Genomic DNA, 18,381 nt, shown 5'->3' on the forward strand with positions numbered 1-18,381 from the left:
CTTTATATTGTTTTGATTCTTGATTTCAAATTACTGTATTGCCCTTGTTATTTATTTTTTCTCTAGCCCTTCTCAGATTTTTCTAAATCATCATCATCATCATCACCATCATCATCATCATCATCGTCGTCGTCGTCGTCGTCGTCGTCACCACCTTCGTATGTCTTTTGTTGTGGTGTTGTGGCACCCCCTAGTGGTGCGACGGGTCATCACACAGGAGTAACTAATGACGAGGGGGATTTACGCACACTCAGTGTTCCCGTTTAGTGATGTGTGGAATAAAGTAATCACCACTTTAACTCGATTATGACTCTTTCCCCCTGCGTCTTTTCATACCCAAGTTTGTCTCGGTCATGAATTGTTCAAACTTTGACTTGAGTCTACTTCTACTTGAGTTTTCCAAACAACGATTCATCAGATCGGGTTGTTTTTACGCACCGCAGCACTAAGTGGAGCGTTGTGAGTCATGTTGTGGAGGTTTTTATCCTCGCAGTCCCTCATTCCTCTGACCGGACAGGCAGCTTTTTGTCTTCGCGTTCCGTCAGCGGCGGCGCGTCGGAGGGCGTGAAAAGTGTAACCAGGAAGCCTCGGGCAGAGTGTTCAGACACCTCAGAGCCAGAAAAACCGAAACCAGACCCGGTACGGATCTCAACTCCAGAGTGTCCTGGTTCAGAAGTCTCACATGACTCCGCATGGAGCCGACAAACCTGCAGGTAGGATGTGTAACTTTCTTTACTTCACGTTTCCAGACAACTTGAGTTCAGTGGAAGCGTTGTTGTTGTTGTTGTTGTTATTCTGAATGTGGGAGCTCATCTGCTACACTAAACAATGAAGCAACATGACCCACAAAACGTGCCTAACAGGAACAATAATGCTTATTTAACAGTTCAAGGCTCTTGAGTCATTCAGTCAGCTGGTGAAGTTTCTTTGACACAGCGTGACTTTTCAAATAGAGTTTTATTAGAACCAGAAATATTTTTTATGAAGCGTGAACATGATTTAATCTCCGAATATCAGCTTTAATGAGACGTCTTGTTCTCAGCTTGCAAATGTGTAATAATAGGCCAAGGTAAAACAGATCAACTATAAAGTTCTGCCTCATTTACAGTTGTTTTTTTTTTAGTATGTTATTAGTATTATTTTTATAGCACATGGCAGCATTTGGGTGCTTGAGCAACAGATGTAGAATTATAGCAAGAAATAAGAAAGGGAAAAAAAAATCATAGATGAACATAAAGGTCTTTTTATAAAATTAAGAATAAAGAGTGAATACAAGATTTGGGGATACAATGGAGTGATTGAATTACTTTGCTGGAGTTGGTTCAAAGTATTCATTTAGTTCTGAGTGACAGAAATCTTGAGGGGTCGCCCCTGTCCCGTCAACGGGATGAAGTTTAAAGAATTGTTGTAAATCTGTCCCTTTCACACCTAATTCAACTTTAAAAAACAGAATTGTTAAAACCTTAACCTGACATTTTTCTTATTCTTATTCAAATATAGTTTCTGCCATGTTATTCTTTTCCTTACATCATTATCATCAGCCCAATGTGTCAGTCTGAAGTTAAGTTACCAGTAACTGCAAATAAGAATGTAATTAGTTACTTTGGAAAGTATTGCTTTACTTTAAATTGCCTCCCTCAGTGGGCACACGTGAAATCTGATGACCATGTTTATATTTCCTGATTGATCACAGTCACTAATTCCTAAATTGCATTAAGTATCAGTTACTCTTCAGTTCTTTGTATAATCTCCTTGAGTGTGTCCTGTCTTCATAATATCCACGTGTCTGTATCATTGTTGTGTTGCTGCACTGCGTTCAGATGGTCTGTCAGTGGAGGGAGATGCTCTATAATCTGTATGTTAGTGGAGGCAAGATGCTCTATAATCTGGATGTTAGTGGAGGCAAGATGCTCTATAATCTGGATGTTAGTGGAGGAAGATGCTCTATAATCTGGATGTTAGGAGGAAGATGCTCTATAATCTGGATGTTAGTAGGAAGAAGATGATCGAGTCTAGAATCTGGATATTAGAGGGAGGAAGATGTTCTATAATCTGGATGTTAGAGGAAGGAAGATGTTCTATAATCTGGATGTTAGAGGAAGGAAGATGTTCTATAATCTGGATGTTAGAGGAAGGAAGATGTTCTTGTAATCTGGATGTTTAGAAGGAGGAAGATGTTCTTATAATCTGGATGGTAGATGGAGGAAGATGTTCCTTAATCTGGATGTTAGAAGGAGGAAGATGTTATGTAATCTGGATGTTAGAGGGAGGACGATGTTCTATAATCTGGATGTTGGAGGGCGGAAGATGTTCTTATAATCTGGATGTTAGAGGGAGGAAGATGTTCTTGTAATTTGGATGTTAGAAGGAGGAAAATGTTCTATAATCTGGATGTTAGAGGGAAGGAGATGTTCTTATAATCTGGATGTTAGAGGGAGGAAGATGTTTTTATAATCTGGATGGTAGAGGGAGGAAGATGTTCTTGTAATCTGGATGTTAGAGGGAGGAAGATGTTCTTGTAATCTGGATGTTAGAAGGAGGAAGATGTTCTATAATCTGGATGTTAGAAGGAGGAAGATGTTCTTATAATCTGGATGTTAGAGGAAGGAAGATGTTCTTGTAATCTGGATGTTAGTGGAGGCAAGATGCTCTATAATCTGGATGTTAGTGGAGGAAGATGCTCTATAATCTGGATGTTAGGAGGAAGATGCTCTATAATCTGGATGTTAGTAGGAAGAAGATGATCGAGTCTAGAATCTGGATATTAGAGGGAGGAAGATGTTCTATAATCTGGATGTTAGAGGAAGGAAGATGTTCTATAATCTGGATGTTAGAGGAAGGAAGATGTTCTTGTAATCTGGATGTTTAGAAGGAGGAAGATGTTCTTATAATCTGGATGGTAGATGGAGGAAGATGTTCCTTAATCTGGATGTTAGAAGGAGGAAGATGTTATGTAATCTGGATGTTAGAGGGAGGACGATGTTCTATAATCTGGATGTTGGAGGGCGGAAGATGTTCTTATAATCTGGATGTTAGAGGGAGGAAGATGTTCTTGTAATTTGGATGTTAGAAGGAGGAAAATGTTCTATAATCTGGATGTTAGAGGGAAGGAGATGTTCTTATAATCTGGATGTTAGAGGGAGGAAGATGTTTTTATAATCTGGATGGTAGAGGGAGGAAGATGTTCTTGTAATCTGGATGTTAGAGGGAGGAAGATGTTCTTGTAATCTGGATGTTAGAAGGAGGAAGATGTTCTATAATCTGGATGTTAGAGGAAGGAAGATGTTCTTGTAATCTGGATGTTAGAGGGAGGAAGATGTTCTATAATCTGGATGTTAAAAGGAGGAAGATGTTATGTAATCTGGATGTTAGAGGGAGGAAGATGTTCTTGTAATCTGGATGTTAGCAGGAGGAAGATGTTCTATAATCTGGATGTTAGAGGGAGGAAGATGTTCTTGTAATCTGGATGTTAGAAGGAGGAAGATGTTCTATAATCTGGATGTTAGAGGGCGGAAGATGTTATTATAATCTGGATGTTAGAGGGAGGAATATGTTCTTGTAATCTGGATGTTAGAAGGAGGAAGATGTTCTATAATCTGGATGTTAGAGGGAGGAAGATGTTCTTATAATCTGGATGGTAGAGGGAGGAAGATGTTCTTATAATCTGGATGTTAGAGGGAGGAAGATGTTCTTGTAATCTGGATGTTAGAAGGAGGAAGATGTTCTATAATCTGGATGTTAGAGGGAGGAAGATGTTCTTATAATCTGGATGTTAGGAGGAAGATGTTATGTAATCTGGATGTTAGAGGGAGGAAGATGGTTTTATAATCTGGATGTTAGAGGGAGGAAGATGTTCTATAATCTGGATGTTAGAGGGAGGAAGATGTTCTTGTAATCTGGATGTTAGAGGGAGGAAGATGTTCTTGTAATCTGGATGTTAGAAGGAGGAAGATGTTCTTTTAATCTGGATGTTAGAAGGAGGAAGATGTTATGTAATCTGGATGTTAGAGGGAGGAAGATGTTCTATAATCTGGCTGTCAGCTGAAGTTCAAGATCTTTCTCCTCACTGAGTTAGTTCAGGATTAACGAGGCACTCCTCCTGACAGTAACAGTGACAATGACTTCTGCTGAAGGTAACGGCGGGTCGAGCGAGAGGCTTCGCCTCTGAGTGAAGAACAGACGACGAGCTGACTGAGTCTTCAGTAACTGAGTTAATTATTTAACGATTGTATTCAGTTACTAACAAAGTGCTGCTAAAAGTACTGTCCCTGCTTCTTTCTGTTACTCAACCAAACCTCTGAAACTCTCACACGACATCCCACCGCATCATTACAAATGACAAAATTCTCACTGTGTTTTGTTCCCTCATATTTTTTTCTCAGTGACTAAACTACATTTTCTAATATCAGTGGATGTTTTGTTTTTCCACATTTGGCAGAAAGTTGCCCAGCATATGTAAGAAGAGCTGAGCCGATTTCTGATTACGTGTTTAAAAGTGGCAGCTTATCTCTCAGGGAGCAGCAGATTTACAACTTGATAACCAGCACAGTCCAACTCACGTATAGGATATTCAAAACTAACCAGAGCGGCTTCATTCACAAATCAAAAGTGTTTTAGCCACTCGTGTGTGTGTGTGTGTGTGTGTGTGTGTGTGTGTGTGTGTGTGTGTGTGTGTGTGTGTGTGTGTGTGTGTGTGTGTGTGTGTGTGTGTGTGTGTGTGTGTGTGTGTGTGTGTGTGTGTGTGTGTGTGTGTGTGTTACTACTTTTTTGACTCAGTTTGCAAGTAAACTTTAATTAAAGTTACCTTGTAATAATAACATCGTCTTTATTGTCGAATCACAATCTGTGAACTCAATTTTGTAAAAAAAAAAAAAAAAATGGAAGATTTCACAATTAGTTTTAGTCTTAAGGTCAAATTCAGCTTCATTCTCGTTTGATTGAACATAACAACCTTAAAATACAAATCTTTAGTCAACCACGAATGTTTTGATTTGTTTTAGTGCAAAGGGATGTGAGCGCATTCATTAAAGGTTTTCATTTCACTTCATGTCTCTTCGCAAAAGCTGAACGAGATGAAATTTGAAAAATAAAAATCTGAACAAATCGAATCTTTGTTTGATTTTCACTTCTGCTTCCCGGTGGAGAAAACCGTGAAACGTCCATCATTTGCACCATTTTGCATCCCCCTCAGTGTCACATTAGGTCAAATTCCCCTGTATATACATGAGCAGACGTCATTATTTTTAGTTCATTTGATATTTTCTGGATTATTTTCACACTCATCATCTGTAAGTTCCAGAGCCCCGATTTCTACACTGGCTGCAGTTTCTCCTCGTCTGAACTGAAGCGCCATGAATACAGTTTTCACACGACCTGCACACATTCAGTGACCGTCTGTGAAATGACACCGTTAATTAAATGTCCCATCAGTGACTCGGCAGTTTTTAATTGTGTTTTTTTTTTTTCCCGACAGATCAAATGTAGAACTCCTGATCGAGACAATGATAAATAAGATAAAGCTATTTTTATTCAGGCGATGAAAACAAAACAAAAAGTTTGGGAACCACCGAGTGAAAAATCATTAACAGAAATTCAATCATGAAGGAAGAAAGGAAGGATTCATCAGTAGATGGATGGATGGATAAATAATTGAAAAAATAATAAATACATTCATTATTGGATGGATGGGTTGAATGGATTGGTGCGTGCAAGCATTGATGAATGGTATATATATATATATATGTGTGTGTGTGTGTGTGTGTGTGTGTGTGTGTGTGTGTGTGTGTGTGTGTGTGTGTGTGATGGTTGCATAGAATGTTATATATCAGAACAAACGACACAGCATTTCTAGAAACTATTACACTTTCAGCTGATCCCACATTCAGATTCCAGACACTCCCACGTTCATCTTGACAAACGTAAATCCTCCCGCGTGGTGTTATTGACACGTTTCGAGCCGAGTTTCTTTTTATTCGTTTGTTTACACGCGTCTTGCCTGCATGATGTCAGCAGGACGCAAACCGTGTTCTCGTTGATGCTTTCAGAAAGCCATCGCCGTGGCACAGAAGGCGTCGGAGGAGGACCACGCTGGAAACTACGAGGAGGCCATCCGCTCCTATCAACACGCTGTCAAGTACTTCCTGCACATTCTGAAACGTGCGTAATTCTGCTTACTGTGCTGACAAATGTTCAACTCCTTATCCTCCGGTGGGGCAATTAATTTAAAAAAAACAAAAAAACATCGGACAACAAATGAAGAAAATCACTCCACGAGCAATTTAACAGACTCATCACAACAGGGGGAAATTTTTAAAAAAAATTTTAGTGCTTATTTTAGTCATCTGATGGTCCAGAAGGAGGCGGCGAGAGCTGGTGGCGTTCTGGGTGTGGTGGAAACAAAAGGACCAGTCTGGCCTCATTTTATGCTCTTAGAGTCATTGAGGCTCGGTGCCACAGATTTTCCTGCAGATTTTGTCGATGCCCAGCAGTCTGCTCTTATTCCTGCACGTCATATGTTCGAACGAGGAGGTGAAGTTTAAAGACGCAACGGAGCGAGGCATATGAACGTTAGAATAACGCACACGTGATTCAGTAACTTCTGTTTTATGGACGTAGATTAAGGTGAATTCGGTGTGGTGGGTAAATTAAGTATCACATCCTTAAGCAGGTTTACCCTCGGTACTGAATGAATCCTCAGTGGATGGAAAAAAACATCTGTGAACTGACTAAATACATGACATATGACTGGATTTCTGAGCATATATTGAGACACAAATGTACAACTCACTTGTACTTTACAAGATATATGTGATGTGTTTGTGTGTATGCATGGTGGTAAAACGTCTTTAGTGGAAACGATCATCTCTGCATTTTGCATTTCTGCCGTAAGCCGCCAGTATGTTTGACGACTCTCTCCTCGAACACGTCCAACTCCACATTTCCTTTCTGGAGAACCAAAGCAGAACCAATCCAAAGCACACAAAGTCTAAGATAACTGCTTCTGTCTGCGCGCGTCATCACTCATGGCGTTTTAATCTTAGTAATTAACCCACCAACTGAAAACACAATCCACCACATTAATATGCAATTTAGCATTTTAAACTTAGGGAATTGTGTTAAATACAGGGTTAAAAACAAATATGTGGGTGAAGTCGAAACACACAGCATGTAGAAAGAGATGAGTTCTCTTTTCTTAGTCACTGTTCACCACCACATCTTCAGGCAACAACTGATTGATGTTGCGTTGCCCCAGCAGGCAGTTGGCTGGTTTGAAACAACCCTTTCTGAGAGATAAATGAGTTGATAATGTCTCTACTGTATTAAATGTTACATCAGGGGTCCCCCAAGGTTCTGTCCCGGGTCCACTTATATTTATTATTTATGTTAAAGGAGTCATATCACACAAAGTTCACTTTCTAAAGGTTCCCCAGCAGTACTAATCGTCCCCATACCTGGAACGACGCCACAGAAGCGAAGACAGTCTGTCCTCTCTCCCCCTGGCTTGTTTCAGTTTTTAAAAAGTGTGTTGCTCCGACCAGCCAATCAGAAGTCAAACCCTATATAGTGTCATCGGGGGGTCTAGCCAAGCCCAATCAAGGTTGGCCCTCCCTTTGACTCCTCCCACAATTGGGCAGCTCTGCTCTGGCACATGGCACCACGAGAGGAAGTACTTCCTCCTCTTCCCAAGATGGGCATGTGTGGGCGGAGCCAGTCCAGCTCACACAGACACAGCAGATCCTGAATGCAGCTCCTATGATCCAATATTCAAATGGAGGAAAATCAAGGAAAAGCTGGATTTGCAGCCATAAACTTTTAAATACAATGTTTTGGGACCAAAGAGACCATGTAAAAGTGTTGAAAAGCTGCAGAATATGACCCCTTTAAAGGTCAATTAAATATGTCAAATAGTCTCCTAATGGTCCAAATCAAAGCAGTAATTCAGTTAAATCCAGTCATTTCAGTCATTCAATTCAAACTCCTTTTTACCAGGACGTTACCTCTGACGAATCCAGAGAACATGAGTAGACAGTGACAGAGAGAAAAAAACAAGTAAGACGGCAGGTTAACACAGACACTGCAGAACTAAATATCTAAATCTAATATTCAAATGGTGGAAAATCAAGGAAAAGGTGTATTTGGGGCAAAAAACTTTGAATACAACGTTTTTGGACCAACGAGGCCATGAGAACATGTTGAAAAGCTGTTTGTTATTGACCCCTTTAACAACCTGGGTCATAACATTCAACATGTGCAGCTTCATCTTTATGCTGACAGTAAAGTCATTTACTGCAGTGGTGCTACCATTTCTCAAATCGTTTGAGTATCTGCATGTTGCCTTTGACACTGTACAACTACGCCTGTTTCTTCTCGACCCATCAACAAAACCCTCCAGGGCAGGCACATTGAACAAGTATTTAGGGATGTCAATTGATGAACATTTAACTTTTTATGATTAACTGGTAACATTTTCTACGTGTAAAGGTGGGCTGCTTGGTGGTAAAGCAATCTGGACGTCATCCTTCAGATCTAAAAACTGAGTTTTAGGGTTCACCCAGCGTCAACTGAAAAAGCCTCATGTGACTCAAGCTGCTGTGGCAGATGGGCTGATGAACGCTTCCTGGGCATGCGGAGAATATGTGTGTGTGTGTGTGTGTGTGTGTGTGTGTGTGTGTGTGTGTGTGTGTGTGTGTGTGTGTGTGTGTGTGTGTGTGTGTGTGTGTGTGTGTGTGTGTGTGTGTGTGTGTGTGTGTGTGTGTGTGTGTGTGTGTGTGTGTGTGTGTGTTGCCTAAATGTTTCTGTTCCTTCCATCAGGTGAGCCGCAGGGCAAAGTTGGAAACCAGAAGATTCGAGATCAATGCAAACAGTACCTGGACAGAGTGGAAGAGCTGCAGACGTACCTCGTGAATAAAGAGGTTGTTATGGAAATTATCTCCACAATTAAATATCATATAATGTATATTAACAAACAAACCCTACTTTGAAAGAGGTAATATATGCCCTCTATTACTAAAATGAATATGGCTTTGTAGAATGATTTATGTTTTCACAAATTAACTGTGCTTTCTTAACCAGTGATGGTGTTTCAGGTATGTCTAGATAAATCATAATAATAGTTTTGATGGAAAGTGTGCAACGTTTTATGACTTACAAAATTAAATTTTCTGGAAATGTATTATTTATTCCAGAATTATAAATATTAAAGTTGCTAAATTGTTTTATTGGTTACAATGAAATGTTAAAACAGATTGTGCTCTCACTGAAAAACTGCTGTTTATTTTTAAGTATTGTATTAATGTTCAGAAAATTGTATATTTATCTAAGACTTGTAAAGGTCCAAATCGGTTGACAGTTGTATTGGTAAGATTTTTTCTAATTTAATGCTGTACCTCAGATTTAATGACAATGACAGTTACATCAAAAACATTTTCCGAACATATTTAGATATGTACATTTGTACACAATTCTAATCTCATTTCATGTATTATGTACCCGCATCACTAAAGCTCGTGTATATAAACTCACTCATACCACACATGCACACAAACAGAATTTTTTTGTATGTATATATTTATTTAGTTTATTTTGTTTTTGTTTTTGATAACATCATTTTTGCTGCTTGGACTTTGACATTTTTCTCCTTCAGCCCTTAAACCACTTCATAGTTTTACGTCGACGTCACGTACGTCACTCGCACCCTTTTGCGTCTTTACGTCATCACATTCCGCTGACGCCAGTATCGACTTTTCAATGCGGAAGTTCCCTCCTGGATCCGAGAAACGAAAACAAGTGCAACAAAAACACAGATTATCGCGCTAGCAGGGTCCTAACACGGACCGAATCCCGAAGTGGAGTGTTTACCAGTCGTTTTCTCACGGCGGCGATACCTTTAATTCGATCGTTGGACTCGTGATTTGCCGTTATGTCCAACAGCAATTTACAGGTAAGTTACGGACCAGCCCGAGAAAAACAAAACGCTAAAACAAAATTGCCTCGAAAAGTTGTTTGTACCTTGAAGTGACGTGTTAAAAGTGTTCTGCCTGGTGATAACTGATACGGACTGTCTGGTTCCGTTTTGTTTTGCTGGATTTAAGTGGTTTCACTGAGCGAGGAGGAGATGTTCGTAGCATTAGCTGCTAATTAGCATGATGCGCTAACGTGGCTAACACGACAGGGAGTCAGCAGTTCACTTGTAAACAATAAAAAATGGCTCCACTCTGTCGGTGTTTATCCTGTGTGCGATATAAAAAAAAACGTTTTCTGTTTCGATGCCTTGATAACCTTAACAAGAGCTTTTACCTACTAACAAGGCAACTAATGAGATTAACGTAGCTAACGAGCCAGTTTTATTTGACCTTTAAAGACGAATAGGAATCTGAACGCAGCAAACTGTAATTTAATTGTCTTTTAAAGTTGCTGCTACTGAAAGGAAGTGAAAGTCATTTTTAGAGCCTCCTATAAGCATGCGTGAGGCTTGAAGTGGAGCGTTAAATCAGGTTTTATTTATAGAACATTACTGCGAGAGATCAGTGTGTTTGCTGCCACTTATTTCCAACCCCACTGACCATGTTTCATAACTTATATGCTTAATTATTTCTTGTTTTGATGTTTAATTTGATGTGGTTGTGTGCTTCATAATCCTTGTTGGAGTCGTTATGAAAGCAATTCCTCAAATAGAAATCGAACAGGGCCAGTGTTTGGAAAGTAGTTCGATTCTTCTGTAAAAACACGTTAAATGAAGAAGAAAAAAAAAAACCAAATTAATAATTGTATATTTTCCCCCTTTATCTTGTTTTATCTTCACAATGGGGCCTCAAAACATAATATATCTTATAAACAGATCGTTTAAAACATTAGAAATTTGCCATCGATATCTGCTTCAATGTCAAATATGACCTGAATTAAACACTTCTTGTAATATAATAAAATTTTTGTTATTGTGTGTCAACATTTGATGCTCAGCCTCTTGAAGAAAGTCAAGAACCCCCTGTTTAGTTGATATCATTAACAGGTGTAATTTGTGCCTCCCATCATGTGGGCAAAATGTAAACCGAAGTTTCTAACACCAATAGAATGAATGTTTTAATTTCCAATTAGATGGAAACAAATACAAAGTGCAGATAACAGCTCAAACAGCAGAAAACACTTTACGCCCCTAAAATGTACTTACAGGAGTGTGGCGTTATTCGGATAGTTATGGAATTCTATATCATGACTATATATTATTCTCAACCAAAGTTTAAAATAAATGTTACCATTTTAAAACATACTAATACAGAAATGCTTAAAGGAAAATGAATACAAGTCCAATTATACCTCCTCCCTTTTTTTTTTTTTTTTTTTTTTTTAAACCTTTGTGTTTACACAAATCATCAGTGTATTTACAGTTAATACCACAGTTTTTGCCTCCCAAAGTTTATAATTGTAATACATTATTCACCCAGTTATACAGATTTTCTCATAGGGTCTTTCTTCATTCCCAGTACCTGTCAATGGCTGGCATTTTTGTTTTTCTCTCCATATGATTCGTATTGGAACTTTCTTTAAGCTCGCCAACAAACCTGATCCATCCCACACAACAAAATACACACGCCTTTTTAGTTGTACAAACACAGTTTTTGTGACGTTAGGTTCCCCTCTGTAATTACAACCTCCTTACCTCTCTCAAACCATTTTTACCTGTAAGTCAGTTATTTCTTTATTTAAAATGCTGTTTTAAATTTGACAAAATCATTAATTCTCCAAGGCCTGTTAAACTATTAACTATATAACGTTGGTCCTTTTTCATTTATTCATCTCTTTGACATGTACAAATAATCTAAGATAATGAACAGAATCTGGTAAAAACAAAAAAAACCTAATCCTAATAAATTGGCCATAGGTCTTCCAGTCAAAAGAACCACAAGGTGGTGTAGGGAGTCACTCGCGCCTTTTTGTCTTTCTAGCTTCTAACTCAAAAAAATATATTTTTGAGAATTAATTATTAAAACCGCTAAGAAAAATGAAAATTAAATTTCCTTACAGTTTATCTTGTGTTTATGAGCTAATTGTTCATTTCTTCATCTGCGCCAGATAAATGTAAAAACTAATATTTCTTTTCTTCCTGTAAAACTATCTTCCTGATGACTCATCTTGCGCTTAGAGGGCGTGTCTTTACTCAATGGGAGGGTTTTAAATTGTAAGCCCTGCCCTCACGTTTGTAATGCAGCATGGTGCGTCGTCTCGTCTGCACCATCAGCAGCACTCGGCCTCAAATATTGGCTCAAACTGGCCGGAATGTGTAAAAGTGTCACTCTGAGTTTGAATGTGTATTTACAGGAAATGAAATCTCACACTGTCGTTGGATTCACGAGGCCTTTAAGAGATTAGGTAGCTCTAAGTAGCTCTTGTCAAAGTGTCTCTGCCACTAACATCGGCCTCTCGTCTGTCTCGTCCCGTCTGCCCCTTGTTTTAGAAAGCCATTGATCTCGCCAGCAAGGCGGCTCAGGAGGATAAAGCTCAGAACTTTGATGAGGCGCTGCGTCTGTACCAGGCTGCCGTTCAGTACTTCCTGCACGTGGTGAAATGTAAGCTGTGAGATTCATCAGTGATGGGCATGCCGGTGGCCCGGCACGAGAAGATTGATGTGTCTGTTGGGGATCAAACACACTGTCTCTCTGTTTGTGTGTCGACTCAGATGAAGCCCACGGTGAGAAAGCCAAACAGAGCATCCGGGAGAAATGTACCGAGTACCTGGACCGAGCCGAGAAGCTGAAGGATTACCTGAAGAAGAAGGAGAAGGCTCCTCCCGCCAAGCCCGTCAAAGAGTCGCAGGCTGATGACAAAGGGTGTGTTAGTGGGCGGAAGAGTGTGTTGGATTATGTAACGCCATTCACTGTGTGCTGTGAAAACCAACTTCCTTGTCAGAAAAGCTTTCCTCACACAAACGTATTGAAATGTGTTTGTGTTCAGGAGTGAAAGTGACGAAGGGGACGATCCGGAGAAAAAGAAGTTTCAGAATCAACTCTCAGGTTGGTTAAAATAAATAAAATAAAAAGCAGCTCACAAGTTTAAAAGTTATTCAAAAGTTCCTCAGATTCAGAAAAGGTTACAGATGCAGTTTTGAGGAAATCATGTCTATAAAGTACAGATGAAAACTAAAAGTGTCTGCAGGTTTTATCCTGAAAGCTTGAGAGGTCTGGACTGTTCTGAACATCACAGAAGGTCAGAGATTTATACTGGACCTGAAGCACACAGAGCTTTGTACACCAATATTTAGAAGTTAATTCTATGAGTGACAGGACACTGAACTGGACCGAGGTGGTCGGTTTTCTTGGTAATCACGAGGATTTCATGAGCAGCGTTCTGAATCAGCTTCGTCAGTTCATAGATTTCTGTTGGGAAATAATAACATGCAGTGTTACAGGAGTCCACTCTACCAAAGATAATCCTATGGATTAGTTCATGTGTCTAACAGCTGCGCGGTCTGTGTGTCTCCAGGTGCAATAGTTATGGAGAAACCCAATATCAAATGGAACGACGTGGCTGGTTTAGAAGGAGCCAAAGAGGCACTGAAAGAAGCCGTCATCCTCCCCATCAAATTCCCCCACCTCTTCACAGGTATTGAATCCCGCTCGATATGAAATGTCGCTTTCTCCCGAAGGAACCCCTTCAGTTCTGTTTTGGTGAGTTTGGTGACTGATCTCTGTGACTTACAGGGAAGAGAACTCCCTGGAGGGGGATTCTGCTCTTCGGGCCTCCAGGAACCGGAAAGTCCTACTTGGCCAAAGCCGTCGCCACAGAGGCGAATAACTCCGTCTTCTTCTCCATCTCCTCGTCTGACCTGGTGTCCAAATGGCTGGGAGAGAGCGAGAAGTGAGTCTCTTTGACGGTCATTCACAAAAAAAACAAAAAGTCGATTGGAGGCAGCTTTAATCTTTCTGAAATACTTAACTGTGACTCCTGAAATCTTCTGTCTCTTTTTTTCCTCAGGCTGGTGAAGAACCTTTTCACCCTGGCGAGGGAGAACAAGCCCTCCATCATCTTCATCGACGAGATCGACTCTCTCTGCGGCTCCCGGAGCGAGAACGAGAGCGAAGCCGCTCGTCGGATCAAGACAGAGTTCCTGGTCCAGATGCAGGGTGAGTATCTGTGAAGCTGGTGGGGCAGGATTCCCCTCAGAGGAGGGAAACAAACTGAGTTTGATGTGGAAGCGAAAGCAGAAAGCCGCTGTTTGTGCAGCTGAAGTGGCATTTAAGCTCCGGTACATATAATATAAAGAGATATGTTTGATTATATGGTAGAATCCTGCCACTCTTTTGTACAAAAGTATTTAAATAATGGTGTGATTGAGTGAATAAAGTTCAGGAGCTGAGAAAGCTTTGAGAGAAGCTCCGACCGGGAGGCACTCCCTTTCTTTTCTTTCTTTACGACATTGTACAGCTGCTGCACATTTAATCCAAACTGAACAAACAAAACTCCACCCAGCACCTTGGCTGCAAGTCTTCCTCGACCACAGCTTAATTCCGATAAGAAGTATGAGATTGAACAGCGACGGATTGATTTCTGTAAATAAACATCTGTGACTTTATTTAATAGCTTGAATGTATTTGTAGGTGGAAATGTGATCAAGATAGATTAAGATCATATTGTTCATTGAAAAGGGTATTTCTGTGATGATGGGCACTAAAAGATAAACAGCAGAAGCAGTTTGCTCGGTATGTTGAGGAAAATATAGAAATGCAGTTCAGAGGAATTCAAGCATGTCGTGTTTCGCCCTCTTTTTTTTTTATATATATATATATATATATATATATATATATATATAAACAACTTTCTCCCAGCTGTTGGTGTGAGAGAATAGTTTAGAAAGCTGCAGGCGTTTGGTCATTACTGCTCCAAATGTTGGGGCTTTATTGAGAAAAGAGGCCGTTTTTCATGTTTTGTTGCGCCTCCTTTTGTTGTTTTGCAGGTGTTGGGAATAACAATGAGGGAGTTCTGGTGCTCGGGGCGACAAACATCCCGTGGACTCTCGACTCTGCCATCAGGAGACGGTAATCGTGGTTGTTTAAGTTCTAATCTGAAAACCAGACTCCTCCATTCACGCAAGTGTAGAGAGACATTGAGAAATAACAGCATCAATCGCAAACAAGATGTTTGCTGAAGGCAAACCAAAGTTCAGGATGAAGCTTGAAACAACAATTTTACATCAATTTAAAAGGATTCCCAATAAAGCTGATGTTATGTGTTTCTATAAGACAAAGTGTATCTGATTGTTTACATGAAACACATTATAAAGTACCATGTTTCTTTCTTCCTTGTCAGATTTGAGAAGAGGATCTACATCCCGCTGCCCGAAGAGCACGCCCGCTCCTTCATGTTCAAGCTGCACCTCGGCTCCACCCCCAACAGCCTCACCGAGTCCGACTTCGTCACCCTGGGGAAGAAGACGGACGGCTACTCGGGCGCCGACATCAGCGTCATCGTCAGAGACGCTCTGATGCAGCCCGTGAGGAAGGTCCAGTCTGCGACGCACTTCAAACGGGTGAGAGGCGTTCTGGCCCGCAGAGCTTCGTTTGAGTCGGTCGGCGCTGCAGGTTGTGGTGATTTCTGTGGAGAGACACGGAGGTTTGTCCCGTGTGAACCGTCGTGTCTTTCATATTTGATGACGGATACGTATCTGGAACAGCCTCTTCCCCTAAGCTGTCAGACTCATTCATCCCTCCTCCTCCTCCTTTTCCTCCTTCCTCTCTCTTCCTTCCTTCTCCTCCCTCTTTCCTCCTCATTAATTAACTGACAATCATATACAATTGCTCACATTGGGAACAGCATTTAAAAATCTTTTTCCTCTTTTTTTTCCCACATTTTCAGATTCCTGAGACAAAACACAAGTAATATTTAGTGACGTTTTTTTATGAGTAAAGATTTCCCCGTTACATGTTATTTATACATTCACATCTCAAGTGCAGCAAAACTGATCTAAATCACCTATTAAACTTTTATTTTTTAGTTAAAATCTCCTTTTGTGGAGAAACGTCTTCACATTTCTTCCAAAACAAGAAGTCAATGAGCAGGAAATACATGAAATGATTTTCTGTCACTGAAGCTTGAGTCAGGATGACTTAAAGAATAATAAAACTTCTACTGGGAAATAAAGAAAAATGTTATGAAAAACTGTTATGAAATACTCTGACACTGATGAGTCAGTATAGATTGTTTTGTTTTTTTAAGTTATTGATCTTGAGTTGTTTTCTGCTCTTAATACTGAAGTTAGTCTTTTGTTCATTTATACATTTTAAAAATTATCATACTATATTTTAAGGGCCTGAACTATTTGAGAAAGTAGTAAAAAGAAAGGTTGAAACTGCTTATACATTGAGTGTAACAGTCCTACAGTATGTAGTAATATGTAATTTACGAAGAAAAACACTAAATGTGACTTTCCACCTTCATGGTGGAGCTTTGTAAGACGTTGCGGCAGTTTCCTGCTCCGCGCCATCGGGTTCTGCGACTGACTTTGACTCTTGGTCTGATGTGAATCAGGTACGAGGTCCTTCAAGAACCGACCCCAACATGACCGTCGATGACCTCCTGACCCCGTGCTCACCCGGTGACCCCAACGCCATCGAAATGTCATGGATGGACGTGCCTGGAGAGAAGCTCTTGGAGCCCGTAGTTTGCATGGTAAAGATGCCTTATTTTTCTTTTCTTTTTTTTTAGTTAAGCTGAGAAAAAATGTTTAATCTGTCATCACTCACCTACTCTTGCAGCGCACTTTAGTCTGCGCTGATATCTGGCTCCTCTCTATCCTCGTATGCGACCGGTTCACTATTTCAACACAGGTTAATGGTCATAAATCTTGTTTCGGAGATTAATAGAAACTAATCAGTCCCTCATTTACCAACCAAACAAATGTCACCCAGAGAAAATGTTGAGCTTAAGAGAATCTTAAACGTGCCCGATTTATTAAAAGTTGTAAGTATTTCATGCGTTTACGGCGACGTGTGATATGTTTTCCTTTGCAGGCCGACATGCTGAGGTCTCAGATCAACACGAAGCCAACAGTGAATGAACAGGACCTGGGGAAACTGAAAAAATTCACAGAGGACTTTGGACAGGAGGGCTAAGTGGGACGACGGAGCCGAGTTGAACCAAAGCAAAGGAATTGTGATTGTGTGTGTCTTTGCTGTCCCCGTTCCCTTTCTCTCTGTCTCTGTCTCATCCTAACGTTTCACTGGGCCGGAATCTGATAACCACGCTAAAGGTGGGAGACCGGATTTCATCCGACGTTCACACTTTTCCCAAAGATTAAAGACTCCCCATGTCGTCCCGACTTGTGCACTAAACTTTAAACATCGATGAGCAGAGGAAGTTCCCAGAAACTGGCATCAGAATTACTGAAAAATTTAATTGAAGATAACTTATTTTGAGGTCGGATTTGCTCTCGCTAAGTAAAACAGCCCTGACACACTCTCTCTATTTTTATTAAGAAAAACAAGCATTTTCTAGCTTCTACTGTTCTTTGAGGAATGTAAGAATCTCTTCATTGTGGTGGAAACTGTCTCACGGTGGTGGACTTTGACAGAGTTTTGAGACACATACTCAGGATGTGACCTTCAGTAACTTTGGATTGTTTCTCCAGCTTCCAAACACATGACACATGTATCAGCTGATCAGCAGTTGACCAGCATTATTTCTCCTCTCATGGACTTCAGAGCTTTGAATTGCTTTCAGATGGTTTTTTTTGTTTTTTTTTATAGCATATTGTACATATGTTTCATGTGCTATCCACAGGCTTTGCTGATTGTCCTTAATGCAAAAAAAAAACAAAACAAAAAACTTCAGCCTTATATTGATAAAATCTAATGTGAGGTGGAAGCAGGATACTAACAGCTGGAGCGACGACATCATGACCTTATACATTTTTCCAGCATCTCCGAGCATGAACTTTAAGTAGCCATGAATGGCGACGTGCACAATGTGCCTTCTAGAAAACGCTGCAAGATCTTTTTTTTTTTTTTTTATTATTATTATTATTGGTGTATTTCTAAATTACTGCTTATTATATCAAGTGCATTGTCACTACATCTAGGAAGCCTACTGTAGGTTTCATGAACCGCTCGCTCTTAGAGTCGGTATGCAACTTTACTCTGCAGCTTCTGAGATGTGCAAACTGTGTTGTGTGTGTTGGGGAACATCTCTCAAATTACTGAAAATGTCTATACGTATATATAGCAGCCAGCTCTTGAGCCTTTTCTTTTGGAAGAGGTCATCCATGCATAAAGTTTTCTGTTTTTCATTTTCACTGTGTAAATAAAAGTTAAAGCGACGTTTCCCTTGTTTTGGTTTCCCGCGTTTCTGTCTGGCAGTGGTGGGAGGAATAAACGTTTAAATCTTTTTCTTTTT

The 18,381-nt window shown here is 40.1% G+C and overlaps 1 protein-coding gene across 2 annotated transcripts; it reads left to right on the forward strand.

Moving 5' to 3' along the window:
- The first annotated feature begins 332 nt into the window (after positions 1-332).
- vps4b (vacuolar protein sorting 4 homolog B) lies at positions 333-18,315 on the forward strand. 2 transcript variants are annotated; one of them, XM_080470864.1, is made up of 13 exons: positions 333-713; positions 6,045-6,156; positions 8,812-8,912; positions 12,452-12,563; positions 12,674-12,824; positions 12,949-13,007; positions 13,477-13,596; positions 13,695-13,851; positions 13,969-14,117; positions 14,948-15,029; positions 15,301-15,520; positions 16,519-16,659; positions 17,001-18,315. In XM_080470864.1, exons 1-13 carry the CDS (start codon positions 693-695, stop codon positions 17,100-17,102), a joined length of 1,527 nt encoding a protein of 508 aa, XP_080326990.1. In that variant the 5' UTR covers positions 333-692; the 3' UTR covers positions 17,103-18,315. The 2 variants fall into 2 exon arrangements, with proteins under 2 accessions (XP_080326990.1, XP_080326991.1); XM_080470865.1 differs by lacking the exons at positions 333-713; positions 6,045-6,156; positions 8,812-8,912 and adding an exon at positions 9,721-9,940.
- Positions 18,316-18,381: the final 66 nt, after the last annotated feature.

Source organism: Lipophrys pholis, assembly GCF_963383615.2.
Source record: "Lipophrys pholis genome assembly, chromosome: 1".
Lineage (NCBI taxonomy): Eukaryota > Metazoa > Chordata > Actinopteri > Blenniiformes > Blenniidae > Lipophrys > Lipophrys pholis.

Bases quoted from the DNA above. Each gene is read 5' to 3' on its own strand.
- vps4b (XM_080470864.1), top strand. From the start codon at position 693: ATGGAGCCGACAAACCTGCAG. The intron at 13,597-13,694 runs GTATTGAATCCC...TGTGACTTACAG, and splicing joins ATTCCCCCACCTCTTCACAG to GGAAGAGAACTCCCTGGAGG. The intron at 15,521-16,518 runs GTGAGAGGCGTT...GATGTGAATCAG, and splicing joins CTGCGACGCACTTCAAACGG to GTACGAGGTCCTTCAAGAAC.